Here is a 23,219-nt window from a genome sequence, read left to right as displayed (position 1 = left end):
TAGCAACCTAAAATCACAAGAACACATGGGAATGGCTGAAGCGCTTCTGCTGTTATGCCTCTGGCAAGTTTATTGGTGATTTCCTAACAAAATCTTCTAGTGCCAAGTGCACATAATTATTCAGAACCTCCACCACCATATCCGGCTCTCATTTTCTCCTACAAATAATTGTGCCTAAATATAAGAATCTGAAGGAAAACGGAGCAAGCATACCCACCGCCTTGCTTTGAGGACCTGTACTCCTCTAAACAACTCTCGAAAAACCCCTTGGGTTGGTTGCGGCCGCAGCCCTCCATGGAGCCGGGTGGCCGCTGGCTTTTAACTGCAGGCTGCCGGGGACGGGCCTGCCTTCGCGGTGCAGCTGGTGCAAACACATGGCAGGGCTCAGCGGGGCTAAGCGGCGAAAGGCTCCTTCTGGTCCTGTCCTCTCCCCTCCCATCGCCTCGTCTTAGCACCAGCAGGAGCGGATCTGTGTTTGCACCGTGCATCGGTGAAGGACACTTAGAGTTTCTTTTTGGTTCTAGGCACAGCATTGGATTTGGCAATGTATTTGTTTGCTGTCCCTTGGCTTGAAGTCATGGGGGATTTCTCTGGCTCTGCCTTGAAGCCACCTGGAAGGTGTCTGCTAGATGTGGAACGTGCACACTTCGTGTCCAAGTTGTCCGCGTTTTCCTTCTTACGGGTCACAGGGAATTTCTTTACATAAGCCGTGGACTGGAAATAAAAGAAAAGGCCTGGATTAACTTTCAGACAGGAAGCAATAGACACCAGTTCAAAGAAGCAAGGGACCGCAAAGTTGCCCAGGATCTGCAAGGTGGAGCGCTCTCCAGAGGGGAGACATAATCACACCGCAAAGCTGCTATTAAATGCCAGAGTAAGGTCCTTTAGCGCCTTCAAGAAAAGAGGCTTGTTTAGTGTCTGGTGTAGCACAATTTCAGATCTTCTGCCACACAAAATCAAAGTAAATGTCTACAACATGTGCATAGGGAAGTTGGCCGGGACAGAAGCACACCCACTGCATCTTTACCAGATTTCTAGGCCAGCTCTGCCACGCCGTTCTCTGTGCTGACTCCGGGGACTGGCTTCTAATCCCAGTCATTCCACTCGGGCAGGTCCACGGACCTCTCAGAGTCTCGATGCCACACGGGTAAACGGGGACCATGCATTTGCACGTTTCCCACGTGGGTTCACTCTGAGAATGCACGAAGATGGTGGCCATGAAAGTGCTTCTTTAAAGTACAAACCAAGTAGGAGGGATCTCAATAGGCAATTGTGTTTTCTCAGGTCACCTCACCTCAATGGTCTTCGATTCTGCTGTCATGAGGGAAGCAGAGTCCATTTTGCCCTTAGACCCATTTTAGAAGTGATCACTTCTCCTGAAATGAAGGTGAGCACAGAACAGAACAGAAAGAGCAGAGAACGTCTTAGGAGAGGGGGACACAGCAGGGCGGGGGATGAGACACCGGAGAATAGATGCAGTAGGCCTCACGTACACAGAACTGTCTGGAAAGGGCTCAGATGTTTAACACTCTGGTGAATGCAAAGTTACTCTACATAGGAGTTGATAATCAAGTTAGCAATTTTCAAAGGATGTGAAAAGATTACAGGTAACACACTACAAATAAACCTGGTTTCTTTGATCACTCAGGCTCTTGTGATACCAGTGGCCATGTTTTATACACGGTAGTAGGCACTTAATATAGATTTGCCCAATGTAACAAGTGACCTCCCAGGGCCCCAGCAGAACTTCAGGTCATTTATGATTTTGGACAGCTATATTTAGAGAAAGAGAAAGAGAAAATTCACCTGATGTGTGCTGTATTGCAGACAGCCCTGAGATATGTGCCTCTTCAGAACATCACTCGTGTTTGGCTTCGTAACAGTGTATGCTAATTCTTGAGCTCGTATATTTGTATATTGAAAAATTAGTCTACATTTGGAAATGTAAAAAAGTCCTTTTCTCCATAGATTTTTTTTCCCAACAAAATTTCTAGGTTGCTTCCGTGTGTATGCCTTCACGAAACAGAAAATACTGAAAATGCATTAGCGTTCGGCAATACAGCCTATACCCTCTCACTGAGAATGCCCACGTGCCAAAAGGGGGTGAGAGTCAACTCCCCCGATGTTCCCACGTCCAGTGGAGAGAAGCTGCTTTGTTGAATGCAGCACTGATCCCTAAGACAGGAAACCTATCTTGGAAATTTCAATTCATGAAAGTTTAATTCACTTGACATACAAATCCTATTAAAAGGCGAATCTCAGTGTAACCTTCTCCCTTTTGATATTTCCACCTTTTGAGCTATCAAAAGTAGTCGAGGAAATATTTTTCAACGTGTCCACTGCAACTACTGTTCTCTAGAGTAGGAACAGAGACTCTGGCGTTTTCTTTTTAATGCGTGCAAATTCATATCTGGCTTAACACTTCCATTCTTCTCCATGGTTCCATTTGTTCGTGGACTTGAGTCACGAAAGTAGACTAGAAGTTGCATCACCAGGAAGAAATACTCAGAAACAGTCTCTGTGGGCAGGGGTAGTGATGCAGATTAGTTTTTCCAAAATCACTAGAGGCTCTGGTGTGTTCTTCTTGGATAAGATATCTTAAGATAATCCTCAGAACTTCCTGGCAAAGGGGAAGGGAAGAGGAAACTAAACCAAAATGTTTGCTTACTTCAGTGCAGAAACATGATATTTCTCAGTTTCATTCCAGAGCAAGACGAGAAAATGATATTCCTCGCCTACATTTCTTTATTTTATTTATTCATATCCAATTTTAGTGATATATTTTTAAAATAGATGGCAAACCCCCATGATTTAATATTCACAGTGTTAAAAATCTCCTCCCTGCCTCCCAGTTAACTCAGCTCTGCCCCACATCAAACACAACCAATATTATCAATTTACAGTGTACATTTCCAGAGAGAGGTCATGCACCTTCAAGCAAATATTAAGTGGAGCCAAACTGAATTGGTAGTCATTTCTGCAAGTCAAAAACAGCCTAATAATGGCAATTGTATATGGTTCAGTCCAATCCATATATTGACATGCTTTCTTCTCCCTTTTCTTACACAAATGGTAACCCACTATAAGCACTCTTTTACATCTTGATTTTTTTCAACTAATGATTGTCTTGAGGGTCCTTCTGTGTCCATACGTAAAAAAGGGTGCTCATTCTTCTTTTCGGCAATGCAGTCTTCTCTTGTTTGAAGGGACTACAATTCATTTAGCCGGTCCCTTCACAGTGGGCATTCAGGTTGTTTCCAAACTTTTCCTAGTACAAATAGTGCTGCTGTGAATAATCTTGCACTTGTGTCATTTTGTGGGTGTGCAAGTATGTCTACAGGAGATATATTTTAGAAGGGGGACTCCTGGGTCAAAACTACAAATCCATACTTTGTAGTTTTGGATTTGTAGTTTTGTAGTTTTGAAGTTTTGTAGTGGATTTGTAGTTTTGAAAGCTACTGCCGTATCGCCTTCCACTGCAGCTGTACCGACCTATACTCTTGCCAGCAACATATGAGTGCCTGTTTTCTTATTTCTTTCTCAATTTGGTATTTAATACATATTCAAATTAATACAGTCATCTATATTTTAATCGAACTCCAAGTTGGCCTAAAACTGGCTGCACTGCAGCAAATCTCAATACTTGTTCTCTACTCTCCGGTGACATCAATGTAAATCTACTCACCTTTATGCGAATGTTTACTGCAAACGCTTAGAAGCTTCTGTGTATATGTGTGTACCTTGTAAGATGTTTTGTGTGTGTTTGTGTGGGTGTGTGCACACACACGTACACTGTACCGTTTCTCTTTGCTAATTTGCAGTTGCATTAAGTTTAGGATGCCACTGTTTAGGAATCAGAATTGTAAGAGCTTTCCCGAAGACTCTGAGTCTCCCCTCTTAAATATCACCTCATTGAAACTGTGCTCTGACATTAACAAAACATGGGTGCAGGCTGGCCCTCATGGTGTCTGTCCTTCAGACTGAGCTGTAGCTTTCTTCACCAAGAGCCACGCCTCTCACCTCCCTGAACACAAAAGGCCAAGGCAAATTCCAGCTTCTAGGCTTTTCTCTAGAAACAGAAACAAATCTTAATGTTTCAGGGGTTTCCTCTGCAGGTTACAGGTTATCTAAATTTTACGTTTCTCTTTTTCTTCTCTCACAGTTGAGGGGATTCCTCAAGGATCTATGCTGTCACTAATGCAATTTACAGTTTTGTAAGTAACATGACAGAGAAATGAAAAGTGAAATTGCCAAGGCTATAGGAATTACTAAGATCTTCCAGGTCATAAAAGGCAAATAGAAGGTGAGGATCTCCTGTAAGATTGTGCAGAGGGGGAGGAAGATGAGAGGGGAATTTCAATATTCTGGTCTGGGGGAAAAGAATCTAAATGATCATTATGAGATTGTTGGCCATCATTATCAGTCCAAGAAAAGGATCTACAAATCACTGTAGATTGTTCTCTGAAGAAACTGGTGTAACATACCCATTGCACAGGGATCAAGAAAACCTGGCTATCATCAGAAAGCATCTTAGAAACAAAGAAAAAAATCCTTCTATCCTTATATAAAATCATGAAGAATTCATACCTGAAACACTGCAATCAGCTTGAACAGAGATAAAGGAAGCAGAGAAGGTTTACAGACAGGTTACTAATATGATTAATGAATGGAGGTTTCTTTGCGAGAGAGCTCTTCAGTCTAGAAATAGAAAGCCTAAGAGGACATATATAATCACAGTCTGTAGAATGCAGAAGGGGAGAGAGCTCAGCTCTGTGGAGCTAGACGGCGTCTCTGAGTGCTGCAGTCAGGATGGTTACACCAGGGGCTGGCCCAAGCAGCATTTCAGTTGTTCCTCAGCCTTGACAGACTCTTACCACTTGGGACGGTTGAAGAATAGTCAGTCCTTCTGGAGGCGGGATGATGGAAAAGATGACCTTACAAGTTTCCTCCAGTTTCATCTCTTAGTAACTCAGCACCCTTGGCCTGATTTCTCCAGCTTATATTATTCATCTTGGAAAGGGGCTCCATGTGTGCAAGGGGAGATATGTAACAAGAAAATTGGGCTAAATACACATATTTCGTTATTCACTGGCATAACTTCAACCTGATGAACTCATCTGGGGATAATGGATGCAAAACCTGTAAGCTCTAGGCATATCCCTGCAAGTTAATACCAGTACATGATTACTAGAAACTGTTACCATTTCTCTGAATTTTGAGTAAAATACATGCTATTTAAGTAAAGTGGTTTATCACCATAGCAACCATTTCTAGAGTCACACATTCAAATTATAGGCCTGCACAAGGTCCAAGTGACAGAACATTCTGATACAAGTTTTCAGCTCCATCTTTGCTCGCAATGGTCACCCACATTCTCTCACATTCCTATGGTTTTCAGAAGGAAGAAGGAAGGGAAAGAAAAACCAAAGGGAAGAAGAGTAATTAACTTCCAAATATATAGAGTTGTTTTATAAGGCTACCTACATAAATAGCTGGGCCTTGTAGGGAGTTAATGAAAATAAAATCTAACTTGCAAATTAGAGAGATATAAATTTCTCTTTTCTTTTTTAGTTAAAGTACAATTTACATACAGTAGAATGTATAAATCTCAAGTGTACAGTTTGATGAGTTTTGACAATACACAGACCTGTAGAACCAACACCCCAATCAAGAAATAGAACAACTCCCCACAAATTTCCCAGGGGCCACATCCCACTCAACTCCTTCCCATCCTAAAGCTACCAGTGTTCTGATATTTTTCAACATAATTACTTCTCTGAAACTTCATGTAAATGAAACATAGAGTATGTACTCTTGTGTCTGACTTCTTTTGCTTAACATGTTTTTAAATTGAAATTTGTATTGAGATTCTAAAAAAAGAAACTTTTACTGAGATAATTATAGAGTCTCATGGTATTACAACATATGTTTTTGAGATTCACCCCGGTATTCATGATTCCTTCCTTTTTATTATCAAGTAGTATTCCACTGTATGGATATACCACAATTTGTTTATCCATTCTTCTATTAATAGATATTTGGGCTGTTTCTAGTTTGGGGCTCTTTATATATAAAGCTGCTATAAATATATTCTACAAGTCCTTTTTTGAACTCAAATTTAGGATTTCTGGATAAATGATAAGTAAATGTTTAACTTTATAAGTAACTGCCCAACTGTATTCCAAAGAAACTGTACCATTTTGCAATCCACAAGCAATATAGGAAAATTCCACTTGCTCTAATATTTGCTAAAATATGAACTTGTCTTTTTAAATTCTGGCCATTCTAGAAAGGATACAGTGATATATCATTGTAGCTTTTCCTATTATCATTTGCATTCTCCTGATAACTAGTGATGTTGCATATTTTATATGCTTATTGACTATTAGTATATTTTCCTATCTGAAATGTCTGTTCAAATCTTACATGTATTTTAAAAGTGGAGTTGCCTTATTATTGAGTTGTAGGAACTGTCTCAATATTTGCGAAACAAGTCCTTTGTTAGATATATCTATTAAAATTTCTTTCTCCCCTGTCTGTGGCTTGCCTATTCCATTTCTTAATATGCTTTAGATGAGAAAATGCATTTACTTTGAAGAAGTCCATTTGATCTGACTTTTTAAAATGCTGCCTGGTGTTCTAAGAAATTTTTGACTACTCTCTGGTTGGAAGATATTCTCCTACGTTTTCTCCTACGAGCTTTACAGTTTAGCTTTTAGATTTAGGTCTACTACCATTTCAAACTAATTTTTGTGTACAGCGTGAGCTGGGGGGTCAAAGTTCATTTTTCCCCATATGGATATCTTATTAGTTTAGCACTATTTACTGGAAAAAAAACACAACAACTATCTTTTCCCCTATTGAATAGCTTTGAAATCTCTGTCAAAAATCAGCTGACTACCTAAGGGTGGGTCTATTTCTAGATTGTATTTTGTTTCCTGGATTTGTCTATTCTTACATCAATACCACATTGTATTAATTACTGTAGCTATATAGTAAGTGCTGAAACCACGTCATGTAAGTTCTCCAACTTTGTTTTTTTGAGCGATTTTGGCTATTCTAGGTCTTACATATTTCCAAACAAATTTTAGAAGCATCTTGTCAATTTCTAACAGAAAAGCAAAGCCCTCGATTCTAATTGGGATTGCTTTAAAGATATAAATCAGTTTGGGGAGAATTGACATCTTAACAGTATCAAATCTTCCGATCCATAAACATGGTATTTCTTTCCAAGTATTTCAGTCTTCTTCAATTTCAATGTGTTGTGGGATTTGGTATAAATATTTTACACATATTTTGTTAGAGTTAAGACTAAGTATTTTACGTTTCATGATATTTTAAATGGTATTTTAAGATTTTGTTTTTTAATTATTCATTGCTAGTATATCAAAATACACTTTATTTTTGTATACAGATCTTGCAACTGTTTAATTCACATTTTGTAGATTCCATGGGATTTTTTTGTACACAATCATGTCATCTGCAAATAGAGAGTTTTATTCTTCTTTTTCAGCCTATATAAATTTTCTTTTACGTGCCCTGTTGCATTGGCTAAGATCTCTAGTACAATATTAAAGAGAAGTAGAAATGGGCCTCTTTGCCTTTCTCCTACCTTCAGTTGGAAAGTGTTCAATATATAACTATTAAGAATGATATTAGTTTTGGGGTATCTGGGTGGCTCAATTGGTTGAGCATCTGAACCTTTGTGTTGGCTCAGGTCATGATCTCATGGGTCATGAGATGGAGCCCTACATCAGGCTCCCCGCTCAGCAGGGAATCTGCTTAAAGATTCTCTCCCTCTGCTCCCCGCCCAACTTTCTCCCTCTCTCTCTCCCCCTCTTCAAATAAATAAATAAATAAACAAATAAATCTTAAAAAAAAGAATGATATTAGCTTTAGAGGATTTTTTTAAATATAAAAATCCCTTAATCTATGAAAGAAGTTACCATCTGTTCCTAGTCTATTACTTGCGTTTGAGTGTTGAATTTCATCAAATGTTTTTTTCACAATTATTGAGATAGTAATATGGCTTTTCTCCTTTACTTATTAATATGGTGAATTACATTGGTTGATTTTTGGATGTTAATCCAAACATACATCCCTGGAATATACTGTATACTTGATCAAGAATGTGCTATTTCTTTTATATATTTCTGGATTCACTTTGCTAATACTGAGTTTGAGATTTTTGTATCTATATTTATGAGAGATACTGGCTAACAATTTTCTTTTCTTACAATATCCCTGTCATATTTTGGTATTAAAGTTGACTTGCTTTATAAATGAGTTGGGAAATATTCTCAAGAGTTTGTGTAACAAGCTTTCTCTTCTACAAATATTTAAACAATTAACCAGTGAAGTCATTTGAGACTGAAATTTTCTTTACTGGAAAGTTCTTAATTACAGATTCAACTTTTAAAGTAAATATAAAATTATTCAGATTTTGTATTTTTGTATATCTGCTTTGATGTTTTTTAAAGAAATCTGATCATTTCATATAAATATTCTAATTTATTGGGACTAAATCATTCACAATATCCTCTTGTAGGAAGGGTGCTTGATTTGTTGTTCTTTTCCTAGCTTATTGAGATGAAAGCTTAGATTCATTATTATTGTTATTGTTTCAAGCAGTCAACATTATTTTACACTTATTCACATATTTACCCTTGCTGCTACTGCCCTTCATACCTTCCTGTAGTCAGGATTTCCATCTGGGATCTTTTTTTTTTTTTTTTTTTACTTCGAGAAATTTCTTTTAGCATTTCTTATAGTAAGAAATGTTGGTAACAAATTCTCTCATCTTTTACATACTTGAAAATATTTTTTTATTTTATCTTTGTTTTTCAAGAAAATTATCACAAGATACAGAATTCCAAGTTGGCAGTTTTTTAGTTTTATTTTCCACTTAGCACTTTAACAATGTCACTCCATTGTCTTCTGGCTTCCATTATTTCTGTTGATATATCAAATGTTGCTCCTTCAATGGCAATGTGTTCCTCACCTCCACTGTCCTAACCCTGGACACTTTTACGATTTTCTCTCTCTAGTCTAAAGAATTAGGGGACAGAATTCAAAACAACCACAGACACAAGAAAGTAAAGAGGAAATCCCTTAAAGGAGATAGCCAGAGAAGGGGCATCCTAAATCCTGCCCAGCTAAAGAGAAATGAACTGACCTAAGATTTGAACTGCTGGCTAAGAGACAATTTGCCTCCAACCAACTACTTGCCTGCCAAAACAGAAATATCAACACTTTTTGGAGGAACATAGTCAAATCCAGAATCAGCACAACATAACATTTCCAATGTCTAGGATACAATCCCAGACTACTCAACAGAAATGATAATCAATAGAGACAGACCCTGAGATGACCCAGATGTTGGAATTAAGCAAACAAGGATTTTAAAGCAGTTATCATAACTATTACCAATGATGCAAAAGAAAATATTCTTTGAGGAATAAAGGAAATCTCTGAAGAGAAGTAGAAATAATAAAACAGGGTCAAATGGGAATTTTAGAATATAATACCTAAAATTAAATATTCACCAGGTAGGTTTAACAGAGAAATGGAGACTGAATCCAGCTGAAGGGAAATGATACCAGATGGAAAACTGGATTTTCAGAAAAGAAAGAAGAACATCAGAAATGGTAAAAACCTGGGTATATATAACAGACAAAATGTCCTCTTAATTTCTTAGAAATATATATGAATATTTAAAGCAAAAATTAAAACATTGTTTTGGGGGGTTTATAATTATGTAGCCATAATACATGTGACAATTATAGCCTGAAGGCAGGATAAGAGATGAATAGACCCAAATTAATATATGTGGAATTAAAGCAATATTTGTTATGACTCAACCCAATGGGTTGGTTCTCCATAGGGAAAAGATACATAGCATATCCTAACAACTATAGTCTCTAAGGGGAGCTGAGCAAAACCCAGGCTTGGGAGAGGAGGGAAATGATTTGAAAGGTTTCACTAATACTTCCCTTCAATTGTGGAAGTCTGGCTAAGCTTGTGGTGAAACCTAAGCCTTACACAGAAGGTTCTAGTGGGAGTAGTAGGGACAAAATGCTATGAATCCAAACTAGCATTGGCATTATAAAAAGCATGAGTCAGAGAACAACATGTCGAGATTCATGTTACCACAGTTATTTGTACCTGTATTAGTCACCTATTGCTGCAGTTAGACTACAGTGTTTGGGAGGTCCCTCAAATCACCCCCAGGTTCCATGATTCGTTAGGAGGACTCACAGGACTCAGCATATAGTCGTACTCATTGCTACAATTTATTACAAAGCACAGTTAGCAGAGGTAAGAGGTAATTGAGGTGAAGTCCAGTAGAACCCAGGCTCAAGCTTCCAAGCATCTTCTCTCAGGAGTCACATAGAATGCACTTAATTACCCCAGCAATGAGCTGTGACAACACATGTCAAATGTTGCCAAGCAGGGAAGGTCTTAGAGATGGAATCCTAGGTTATTATGGGGAACTGGTCATGTAGGCAGTCTCTGCCTAGCACCTACCAAAATCCCGGACCCCCAGAAGAAAAGCAGGTTGTGGCATAAACTGAATTGTTTGCATAGTTCAGGCAGAATGAATCATTCTTAATCAGATAATGATAGCAACCAAATCCAAGTTCCCAGAAGCCAGCCAAGGGCCAACCTTGCAAGCGGGCCTTTTCAAGGTGAGCAGCTTAGGTCTGCTATGTTAACACTTTTCTGTACAACTACATAACAAATGACTATAAAAGTCTCAGTTAGCTGTAGGGGTTGGCATGCTAGGCTAGGCCAGACTCCAGGTTTTGTATTAGATTCAAGTCTGCTCCATAGATCTCCATAATTCCAGGAACTGTGGCTTCCTGCAGGCATGTTCTTCTCAAAGCAGGTAGCAGAAATACAAGAGAACAAGCTAAATCACGTGAACGCTTTTAAGGTCTCTACTTACATCTCACCTCAACATTCTATCAGCCAAAATAAGTCATATGGTTAAAACCAGCATTAGTGGGGTGAGAAAATATCCTTCATCTACTCTAGTAGGGAGAACTGCAATGTCACATGGCAAAGGTTGTGAATGTACAAATCGCTTACAGAGAGGGATTAAATAGTTGGGAAAAGTAATCTAATCTACCATAGTATCCTAGGGACCTCACGAAACTCAGAGGGCAAATGAGGTTGGAAGCATCACCTTATCACCTTTGAAAATGATATTTCTTGGTTTGTTCATACCCAAAAGGAAATATACCTCAAGAAGACTTGAAGCTGACAGGAAAAAAATGTGCAATTTTTGTAATATTCTATGCAAGTTCTTTAGCAATATAAGAGTAGAAGCAATAAAGCTAACATTAGGAAGTGCTTACCATGTCAAGAATGTCACAGGCATTATTTTTTTTAATCCCTGGTTGATACCATCATTATTCCCGTTTTATAGATGAGGAACCAGAGGCCAAGAGGTTTGTCCAAGGTCATAAAGCTTATAAGCGGTGAAGCCAGGATTTGAATACAGGCAGCCTAGATCCGGAGCTTGTGCTTTTAACCATTGTATTTTAAGTGCATGCCAGATTGCAAGGCTTCAATATTGGACTACAAAAGTGTGCCAAAGTTGTGGAAGCACCACCAAATTTGCACATGATTCACATGGGCTCAGAAAGCTAAGGTTTAATTTGTCAAGAGAAGAAAATTTTTATCCTACTCAACAAAAATACCAAGAAAACCTGACTCTTTCTCATAGAAATATATCAACATACCACAGTTCAACTGTTTAATTTCAATGTTATTTAAATTCAAACATTTCTTGTCTTTGAAGAACTGCTACATGAATACATTTCATTGATCAAAATAACTTTTCAAAGTTTCTAAGCAACCTTGAATATCTACTTTCTAGACGAAAGTATCTGCTACATATACTGTCTCTTGTGACACTGTAAAGGCCACATTTTCAGTGGCGAAAAATGATCACAAAAGGAAACAATCAGAAAAATCTTCCATTTTCATTAAACAAGTACATTCAACACTATGTTCAATAAATAATTTAACAATGAAGAAGTATGTCCTTTATGAAGCAAGAATTCTGTAATGCAAATATACATCCGGAATTTTTAGTCCTTCCCTCCATGGTTATGGGGAAGTGCACTTTAATTACCAGACATTCATTTCTCAGTTGTTTTCTGAGTTTAACAAATAACAAAAGTATTGTACTACTTATCAGAAATCACTAAGGACATAATGTTAAAAGGCATGTTTTTTCAATAAGCAATGGTCTGCCAAGCATCTCATTTGAAGATGAGTAAATGCTGTTGTAGGAGTTGAAGTCTTGGGTCTACCTGATAGAATGGATTAAGAACCTACTGTGGGGAATTTAGAGGGTTACTAAAGACACAAAACATTACCTAGATGTACTCAGCCTATAAAACATGAGATATACACAAGAGGACATTTCTACCTTCAAAGAACACGATTACCCAAATTAGGCTAAAAATCGGAAAGAAAAAAAAAAAGGACATGGCCCAATGCCAACTATTTGAAGACAAGTCTGGAAGAGTGTAGTGTGATACCTCAGTCCAAACGTGAACAATGAGGAGATGCAGACTATATTTTTCCATGATGACCACAGCATTTGGAACGAAGGGATGGTTGTTCAGTGACAGAGGTAAATGCTCAGGTCAAGTGTTTTGATTTTGTTTATAACAAATCCTCACTTTCTCTGCTAGTCTTCCAAGAGCTCTGCCACTTAGCCAAAAAGCATGATGACCCTGGCTTGTAAAAAATACAAAATCAGAGCTCCAAATGGATTTCTCAGATTCTCCAGAAGAGAGAACCATGATACAATGGAAAACAGGAACTGATGGCAGACTTCCACTTAAATTAAAGCCAAATTTCAAAATTTTTAATGGAAAAAGAATTTACTTAATTTATTAGGTATAAATTATTTATGTTATCACATCAGATTGTTCATATAATCTAATTTTAACAAACAAAATTTTCCCCATGGCAAATATTTTAATATTCATAGAATAATTTTAATAAAATTAAAAATTTCACTCTTAAGAATATTAATTACTATGTGAATCCTGTGTGGACTCAAGAGTAAATGGCAAGCTCTATTTTCAGTTATCACTTGAGAACTTTATACTCCACTATTTACTGTTGCTAATGAAGATTCAAAAGAAAAGAAGTAATTTCCTAGCACAAGCTCAGCTTCAATATAATTAACAAAGTAACGTGCTTATTCATAAAAACCCGTGAAAGAACTTAATATGTTAAATGTATAAGAAGTCTTTCTTTTAAGGGGTAACACTTTTCAGAAAAACTCCCACACAAGGTAATGTATTCCTCCCAAGACATCACAGCCAAAACCTAAGCATGGGTAAGTTCCTTAGAGGACATCCAGGGCAAACTCCTACCCATCTTGCAGGAATTCCTGCTACAGCAGTTTTGACAAGTAGCTTTCCAGAGTCTCCATGAATACTTCCACTAACTGGGAGGTGGGGTTTACTATCCATGGTCCAGCCCGTTTTATTGCAGGTGAGCTCTGACTGTAGAAAAGTTCTTCCTGTTGATCTATGTTCTTAAAATTTCCACCTACCTGGTATAAAATTTATACCACTGGTTATAGTTCTAGCATCCATAAGCACCTCGAATTCCAACTCTTCTGTTCCCAAGTTGGAAGTAGTAGCTGAGAACAACAGAGCAAGTCCCATCACTCTATGACTTGCAGGGGTGGGGGAAGGGAGGGGAGAGGTGTGACAGAGCCATGGAAAAGGAGATGGAAGACAACCAACCAAATATTTGGTTCACAAGGATATTTTATGTCAGATTCAGTGACAAACACAGGTACAATCCAAGACTACAAAATACAAAAGATAATGTGGATGTATGGGGTGTATGTGTATTTGTTTTTGTGTATATGTGCGTATATATAGATGCACGTGTGTATATTATTGTAACACACACATCTGAGTGTGAGTATATGTACAGTTGACCCTTGAACAACGGTAATTTGAACTGTGTGGGTCCACTTACACATGGATCTTTTTGGATAAGTACAGCATAGTACTGTAAATGTCTTTTCCTTATGGTTTTCTTAATAACATTTTCTTTTCTCTAGCCTACTTTATTGTGAGAATACAGTATATAATACATATAACATATAAAATATGTGTTAATCGGCCGCTAATGTTATTGGAAAGGTTTCAGTCAACAATAGGCTATTAGTAGTTAAGTTTTGGGGGAATCAATAGTTCTATGCAAATTGTCAACTGCATGGGGGGTCAGCACCCCTAACCCCACCCCGTAATTCAAGGATCAACTGTATATATGTATATGGTACATGCGTATACATGTGAGAAGGTCTATGTATGTGTGTGTGCATATGAATATGTATGTATAAAATGCCAAGTCAGCTAATAGAAAAATCTTCAAACTGTTTTCAATAAGGAATGCAAACATGGGTTTTTAGGGTATTATTTTTAACAATATAAAATATACACAGCTGCTAAGCATTTCAGGAGTTGTTAACAGACCAGAGAGGATGAAGGGAATGCAACATACTTATGTTTATGTTATGATAAAAATATGATTATTTCAAAATATCTGAGTCATTAAATGTTAAACTTATTATCTAGACATTTGCTATCAAGTAGAGGAAGAAGTTCTCAACCAGTAAGTTGAGAACTCCAGATCACTCTACCAAGTCTCTTTCTGCAGGTTTCTGATGGCATTGTTAGCACGGGAGGGGCGGGCAGCAAAGCACCTTCCTGGGCCCAGCTCAGAACCGACCCTCTCAGGCCTGAGCAGCACTCTGCCTACGCTACACTTCAGAGAGCCAGAAAGTAACAGCTCCTCACGGGGTCGGGGCTTCCCTGAGGTGAACACAGCCCCCATTGGCAGGACACTAAATTATTAAAAAAGAATTCAAATATGTTCATTAGATTTCAAGATAAGGAATATCTTGAGATGGGGTGCCTGCATGGCTCAGTCGTTAAGCGTCTGCCTTCGGCTCAGGTCATGATCCCAGGGTCCAGGGATCGAGCCCCGCATCGGGCTCCCCGCTCAGCGGGGAGCCTGCTTCTCCCTCTCCCACTCCCCCTGCTTGTGATCCCCCTCTCACTGTCTCTCTCTCTGTCAAATAAACAAATAAAATCTTAAAAAAAAAGCAATAACTTGAGATATTTCAAGATATTCAAGAGAACAAATCCACGGAAAATTTTTCCATAAACATAGAAACAAAAGAAAAAACCATTTGGGTAAATTGCTAGGCTATCTGGTTAGTAGAACACTGTCTGGAATTAATCAAAGTTACTAAATTATATTCACCAAAAAGAATAAAGCTCTTTCAGATCTAATAAGGCAAAATGATAAACCTATATAAATAGTTTTAGTTATCAGAAAATTGGAAACAAATAACTGGATAATGTAATAAATCTTTTCCTAGGTAATACATAAAATCATTCCAAGTTGTATAGCCTGGTAAAGCACAAAATTATTAATTTTGACCCATGGGCCAAATATCACACACCATCTGTTTTTGTAAATAAAGTTTTGTTGGCACGTGGCCATGCTCATTCATTTGCTGTCTATGCCTATTTTCATACTGTCACATCAGAGGTGAGGAAGTTGTGACACAGACTATTAGGACCCACAAAGCCTAAAATATTTACTCTCTGTTCCTTTATGGGAAAAGTTTGCAGACCCCTGCCCGACATAATCACAGATCTTAGAATAAACATGTAGGCTACCTGCTAAATCACAATAGCATTAAGAGAGGTGAGAACTTTCCTTGCTTTGTCATGTATTTCCTTCCTTACAGACCAAAAACAAAAAAAGACAGAGTTGCAAAAGTTGTTCCAAGTGTTGTGAAAATATTTTACAGTTTGGAGAAATGGAACAATTGTTCTTCCTACTTGTTCTGTTGGTCCTTCCTACCTGTTTTTCCTCCTCTTCATCTGAGGTGCTACTGATATCCTGGACATTTCCACTGGGGCTGCCGGGTTGGTAATCTTTCAACTTCTCTTGAATGGACCAGTTGTCCTTTTGATCTGTCGTATTTTCCTCATCACTTTCTGGGTTATTTTTCCATTCCTTCATCATTTCTAACACATTGGTTGGCCTTGCTGAAGAAAGCGTATTGCCCTAATATTAACAATGAATTTTTGGTGTTAGAAACAGTTTAGAAAATTGAAAAGATTTTTACAACTTCTAGTAATACATCTTCCTAAATTCAGTAAGTCACATGGAAAAACTAAAATGCTGAATAAACAGCAAAACTTCTGCTGCCCTTTGGAGCACCCTTCCTGTGCTGATATGACTCATGCCTCTTGACTGAGATCATGTGCAACAGGTTAGGGTTTGGGGGGAAATATTAGGGTTTGAAAGAACAATGCAACATGCTCATGCAAAGGACACTAGACATGGGAATTCCCTGGAATCCGAAGACCCCCTTATAGAGTGACTCTTAGAAAACTAACAGGGAAGCAGAAAGAATGAAAAAAGTTGCCCCCAGTCTAGTGGGTCCAACTAAGGGCAAGCTTATATAACATCAAAATCTCCAGGTAGGAAAGCTAAACTCATTAAGTAGTTAAACATGGTGTCCAAGAAGAGAGACGTTTGATTTGAAAGTTTTTTAGTTGACTGGAAGATTTAAATATAAAGTGGTCATGATTATAACTGATTCAGCACATTGCTTTAATCCCAAATGTGACCATACCATACCAAAATTGACTGTTTTATATTAATAATATTTTTCTCAAAAATAATATTCCACTTAATGCCAAGAAATACATGAATGCAGTCTCAAATGGCTCCTGAGAGAGTAGGTATGCTTTAAATATTTTTGCTCCTAGCTCAGACTAGTAGAGAAAGTTTAGACAAGTTTAGATCACATTTAGATTAAAATGGGACATTCAAGTGTGGGCACAGCTATGAAGTGATTCTATGTTAATTTGGTATGTGGGTGGATTGAAGCATTAAACATCAGTGACACAGAATACTATGAAACAGAGCACTTTAAGGGCAGACATCTGAGTACATCGTTGAGGATTTGTAGAGTTTAACATATTTGTGGTTAAAGACAGACACACATTAAGTATAGAACAGTAATAACTGAGGATCATTATGCAATTAATTCCTCGTGGTTCTGCTATTTCATCTTGTTGGTTTTTTTTGTTTTGTTTGTTTTTTTAAGATTTTTATTTATTTTTTTGTTAGAGAGAGAGAGAGAGCATAAGCAGGGCGAGCAGCAGAGGGAGAGGGAAAAGCAGGCTCCTCACTCATTAAGGAGCCCGATGTGGTACTCGATCTCAGGACTCTGGGATCATGACCTGAGCTGAAGGCAGACGCTTAACGACTGAGCCACCCAGGCATCCCTATTTCATCTTGTTTTAAGAAGGTCTATATTCTTACTACTTTCATAGCATCCTGCTTTTGGTTACATCTACCCATAGCATCCTCTACCCATTCACTCCCAGAATGCCCTTACCATGCCTTCTGCCAACCAATAGCCTACATTTCCTCCAAGGCTCAATTTGAGAGTCATCTCTGTCAAGCATCCCAGAACTTTAAAAAATGTTGTCAACTTAAACTCAGATGAAATATAGATTGAGTCTTGAGACCATAAAAGAGTTGGAATTGTCTAGAATAGTAGAGTCTCCGATCGCTCATCTGAAAGAGTTCTGACCTCCAGGGCTCGGCCAATAGCCCTGTTTGATCCTTATGATCCATCTAGCCTCTATTACAACTTTCTGGTTTCATCCTGACCTTTGTCCCTAATTTTCATGTAATCACAATATCCAGGCTCCTGGAATACGAGTACACAAAACCTCAACTTGATTCTTTCACTAGCAGACAATCTGATATTGTCTGTGTTTGTATTTCCAGTCCTCAATTGCCCTCCCCTGATAAACTTTCCATAAGGTAACTCTTTGGATACTGTAGTAGTCACTAATGATACACACCTAACATTCCTTTCTTCTAGGCATGTTGTAGAATTCTGTTCTCTATATCTTTTGGGATATGACTATGTGACTTGTTTTGGCCAGTGAAATGTTACTGGAAAAAGTATATATCATTTCTGGGTGGAAACTATAAGAGATAGTGTGCAATTTATCATGTTCCCTATCCCTACCTTAGTAACTATAGAAGCACAGAGATGGAGCCTCCCTCAGCCTGGGTCCCTGAGTGAGGACAAAGTAAAACAAAGCCTCCTCCCCTCCTCCCAGCCAATCTGTGCCATGGCATCGAGACCACTGAGATTCGGGGGTCATTTGTTACCACAGCATAATTTAGCCTATCCTGATATAAACAGCAAACTAAACATTTGCATTCTGTAATCACTTCCAAAAAGCCCTTAAAAAGAGTGAGCCCAATGTACAATCAGCATGCCCAACAAAACTGTAATTACTACAGAAATCCTATCCCATTAGTACCCTGTGACAGCCCATTTGTTTAGGCAGTCCTTGCTTTGCACAGTGCTGATATACATGAATTTCAGTCATCATGACTTAGTTAAATAATCTCAGTCCCCCAATAACACAGTTCAAATTTCAGTCACCGTGGTATATTAACAATAATTACATAAAGTTCAAACTTCACTGCTAGCTCTTCCAGCCACAATCACCATGTAAATTACAGATGTGCAATGTGATCAGTGATGAGTCATGTCACTTCTTTCATGGTCTGTTGGTGATGGGACACTGGGCATCCGCTACTCAGTACACACACAGACAGCAAAGTATGCAGTCGTGTTGCCTCTTTGCCTCCCCAGGAATCTGCCAGCTAAGATGAAAGTGCATCAAGTAGATGAAAAGTGATCATGCTGGAAGTGAAATCTGAATCAAATGTCAATGGAGTAACAGAAGTAGCTGACCTTGGAAACTGCCACTGCCACCGTTTGAGAGAACCTAGATATGCAACCAAAGGAACCTGGTGAAGGCAAACTTATGAACAGAAATGAGAGGAAAGTGGTGTACAGAAAGGACAGAGGTGCCCCAGAGAAAGTGATGCCCGCAAAGAAGGTGTCATTTAAAGGATTTTCAGAGATAGTTCATGACATTGAAAGCACAAAGAATAAGATGTTGGAAGTTGATCCAAACTTAGAGAATAGTATTAGAACTCACTGAAGTACAAAAAAAGATAATCCCATCTGTATTGTAAGTTATAGGACAAGGAGAAGAAGGTAAGCACTGTTTAAACTAATTTTGATAAGTTTTTCTGAAAAAAATAAGACACTTTAGTTCTTAATATTTCTAATGTTTTAAATTACAATGCACTAAGAAAAATCAGTTTTCCTTTTGTTCCATTTTCCAAGGATTACAACCAACAGTTAGTTTTATTATTTAACAAAAATTTTTAAAGGGCATGGAACAATCATGATTTCCCCAATGATTATTAAGATCCTTTTGCAGTTTCAACCTGCATTGTTATTTTTATGGTCCTGCACTACTATACAAAGGAAGGATTCCCTGTATTTTCTTGAATCTGCATCTCTAGCAATCTTTCAAATGCTCATAATACACGTAAGAGCTTGATGACTGATACTCTATATGCCTAAAGTAGAGTGCCTTTGTACTCAAAGAAATGACCCTATTTCTCATTCCACAGAGATTGTGAAGAAGAGAAAGGATTCAGAATAGGACATTATCCCCTCAGAAACACCCTACTATTTGGAAATCTTTAACTGTTTGCTTCCTACATTCATGTGTGATATCAAACAGGGCACAAAGTCTAAAGTCCAGTCAATAACTTACTAGACTACCCCCTTCTTGCTTGCTAGCAGCTGGAGGAGAAATTGTATCAAATGCTTGGACTGACCAATGAATAAGTGGGCCAGGGCTATGTGTCATGAGCCTTCTAGGTTCAACAGAAATTACAAATGAACCAACCAACAAACAAAAATGGGTAGAATTATTAGGGCAGACACTGGAAAGTGTATGTCATTTCACTATCAGGACGCTAACCTCTGAATTCCTTTTACTGGCTGTAATCAGAGTCAGATACTGAACTCATCAACTGTGAAGTAGTAAATGGCAAGAAGGCAGCAGTAACAGGTCAATAATCTGAGGCTTTCAAAAGTAGAACACCAAAATTCTACTTGGTTAACTAACAGAGGGTTGAAACTATTTTATTTTGAAACATGGAAAAATGAATACTCATGGAGAAGAAGCATTGGCAAAAACTAAGATTTGATTTGATACCTTAGTATTAAGTGGAGACCAAAATTGGAGATCTAAACATATGTCCCTATCTAACATACTTTGCCTGTTCAAGGACTGTGACTATCAGTATTTTATAAACAATAAGTATTTAATGAGCAGTTTTGAATGAATGAATGAATGAATGATATATATGAGCTGGGGTGAAGTGGTATGAAACATAAAATTGGCAAAGCTAGGGGCACCTGGGTGGCTCAGCTGGTTAAGCATCTGCCCTCGGCTCAGGTCATGATCCCGGGAGTCCTGGGATTGAGCCCCATGTGGGCTCCCTGCTCAGCGGGGAGCCTGCTTCTCCCTCTCCCTCTGCCCTTCCCCCTGCTTGTGCTTTCTCTTGCTTGCTCTTTCTCTTTGTCAAACAAATAAATAAAATCTTTTTTAAAAAATGGCAAAGCTAAAAGGAAACATTCTAGGTCTTTAGCTTCTGGTCATCATTTCCACTTTTTGTAAATAGCCAGAACTCTTTATTTTGTAATATTCCTAAGTTGTTGTTGTTTTTTTTTTTAACTCGAGTATAGTTGACACCTAGGAATAAAATTTTTCTCAATAGGAAAATGGAATAATCACTTTGTAAAAAAACATAAAAGGCTGCTCAACTTCACAAAGTTAACAAAACCCAAATGAAAAAAATAAGATGCCAATCTTCACTTAATGGATGGACATAACTTTAAGTTTGGTAATACTCTGTGTTGGTGAGGGTGTGGGCAAACAGGCTTTCTCATTTACTTGCTTTTTAGGAAGGCAAATTAGCAATAACCTATCAAAATATATAATGCACATCCTCTCTGACCAGTAAGTCCACTATTAAGAATTTATCTGATAACACAGCATGCAAACATATATTTATAAGAACATTTGTTGTACCACTGCTATAATAGAAATAATCTGAAACAATTTACATGTTCCATATTTATAGGGGACTATTAAGAAAGTAAGAGTGTATCCATAATTTGGGATCCAATGCTGCTTTTTAAAAAATAAAGAAATCTTTCCAAGATACATTAGGTAGAAAAGAATAGCTTGCACAATATGAACCCACTTGTGTAAGGTATATACATAAAAATGTATAGAATTACTTTTGAAAGAATGCATAGAGCCTTAACAAAGGCCCAATAAAATTTAGTATGAGGGAATGAGGGGATGGAGGAAGAAAAGTTATTCTTCCTTTTTTGTTTACCATTTAAATCACTTACCAGGGTAATCTCAGCTATTATCTTTATATGACTAGTAATTAATGTACATTACAGTAGGAAGAGAAACAATGTAAGTTGCAGATACCCACATGAACTGGTGGCACCCAGTAAAATCACCAAACTCACCCTAATGGGCCTCGATGAGTGCTAGGCAGCAGCATATCAAGGTAATAAGGACCACTGAAGTAAGCAACTGCATGCCACTTTAAAGTTTTTCCTACAAGTCGTCTCGGTGATTTTCTTTCATAAGTGTAGCAACTATATGAGTATAAAAGGTTAGTGTTGATATTCCTATTCTTCAGGGGGAAGCAGCCTGAGAAATTTAGTAATTTACCCCACTACAGAAGTGTATTTCCAGTTGCCTGCCAAGAATTTCTAGCTAGAGGTGTTGTGGAGCCTTCTATACTGTATTGTATATTCGAAAGTTGCTAAGACAGATCTTAAAAGTTCCCATCAAAAGAAAAAAAATTGTAAGCATGTGAGCTGATGGACGTTTTAACTAAACTAATTGTGGTAATCATTTCACAATATATACATATGTCAAACCATTATGTTGTACACCTGAAATTTATACAATGTTATACATCCGTTATATCTCAATAAAGCTGGAAAAATAAAAACAAACTCAATATATTCAAACCAAAATTTTTCAAATTGTGTACACCTGGCTGTACATGAAGACTTTCAAAGGGATGTGTGGGCAAAGATAGAGTTTGCAGGGAATCCATTTCAAGACCCCCAATTTCCAATGACCTATTCTTTTTCAAAAGTCACCTCCTTGAGCAAGGATTTGCAGTAATCCTTTACATATTCTTTTCCTTAAGTCAGCTTCTTCCATTTCTTGTTATTGTATATATATTTATTTGTGTGTCACAGAATGCTCATTTATCTAAAATAATGTACGCCTACAAATCAATAAGTAAAAGACATAAAACCAAATAGAAAAAATGAGGGGGGAAAAAGACCTGAACAGGTGCTTCACAAAAGAAGATAACCAAAAGACCAATAAACATAAATAAAGGTGACCAATTTCATTTGTCATTCAGGAAATGCAGATTAGAACCACAATGAGATGCTATTACATATCTACCAGAGTATCTAAATAAAAAATATCGACAATAATAAGCATTGGAGAAGATGGGGAGCAAAACTAGAACTCACACATTGCTGGTGAATGGTCCAATCACTCTGGAAAAGGGAACAATGGAACTTTCTGACTGGGGACAGAGATGTTCCATATTTTGTTCTGGCTGGTAGTTACACAACTACATACATATATAAAGATTCATCAGGCTATATACTTAAAATCAGTGTATTTTAGAGTGAGCAGATTATATCTTAACAAAACTATGATGAGTTTAAAGATAAATTTCATTGCTTCATAGATATTACTAGATGTAGTTTAATGACTTTGATTGCTATATAATATTCCATTGTTAGACCATACCACAATTTATTCAAGTCTTTTTCAATGTTTTCCAATAAAATTTCCTAACTTTACCCAAAGACATCTTAGGAATCTTATGTTAGATTTATTCCTGGATATTCTATATTCTTGGATACTGCTTTACATGTCTTCATTTTTATTTCATTTTCTATTGTTGGTTGCTTGTGAATAGAAATGTAATTGAACTTTGTACACCAATCTTTTTTCCAGCTTTACTGAGATAAAATTGACATGTAATAACACTGTGTAAGTTTAAGGTGTATACGTGTTGATTTGATACACTTCTATACGGATATACTGCTGACCTTTGAACAATATGGGTTTCAACTGTGTGGGTCTACTTATATGCAGATTTTTTTTGGTAAATACAGTAGG

At 37.6% G+C, this 23,219-nt stretch overlaps 1 protein-coding gene across 2 annotated transcripts in view; it reads right to left on the bottom strand.

The window, feature by feature from the left end:
* Positions 1–501: 501 nt before the first annotated feature.
* The window catches only part of STK33 (serine/threonine kinase 33), a 63,623-nt gene continuing 40,905 nt past the window's right edge, over positions 502–23,219 (bottom strand). The window contains exons 11-12 of one of the 2 annotated variants that reach the window (XM_028116980.2): positions 15,925–16,131; positions 502–714 (exon numbers count right to left, since the gene is read on the bottom strand). In XM_028116980.2, coding sequence (XP_027972781.2) covers positions 502–714; positions 15,925–16,131 — 420 coding nt within the window. The remainder of the gene's footprint in view (positions 715–15,924; positions 16,132–23,219) is intronic. The other variant, XM_028116981.2, reaches the window with a different exon arrangement.

The sequence above is a fragment of the Eumetopias jubatus genome, unplaced genomic scaffold (genome assembly GCF_037043125.1).
Source record: "Eumetopias jubatus isolate StellerSeaLion01/CBP00866 unplaced genomic scaffold, mEumJub1_p1.0 scaffold_13, whole genome shotgun sequence".
In the NCBI taxonomy this organism is placed as follows: Eukaryota; Metazoa; Chordata; class Mammalia; order Carnivora; family Otariidae; genus Eumetopias; species Eumetopias jubatus.
Note: the sequence above shows the minus strand (reverse complement) of the source record. Positions and strands in the feature narration are given on the sequence as shown.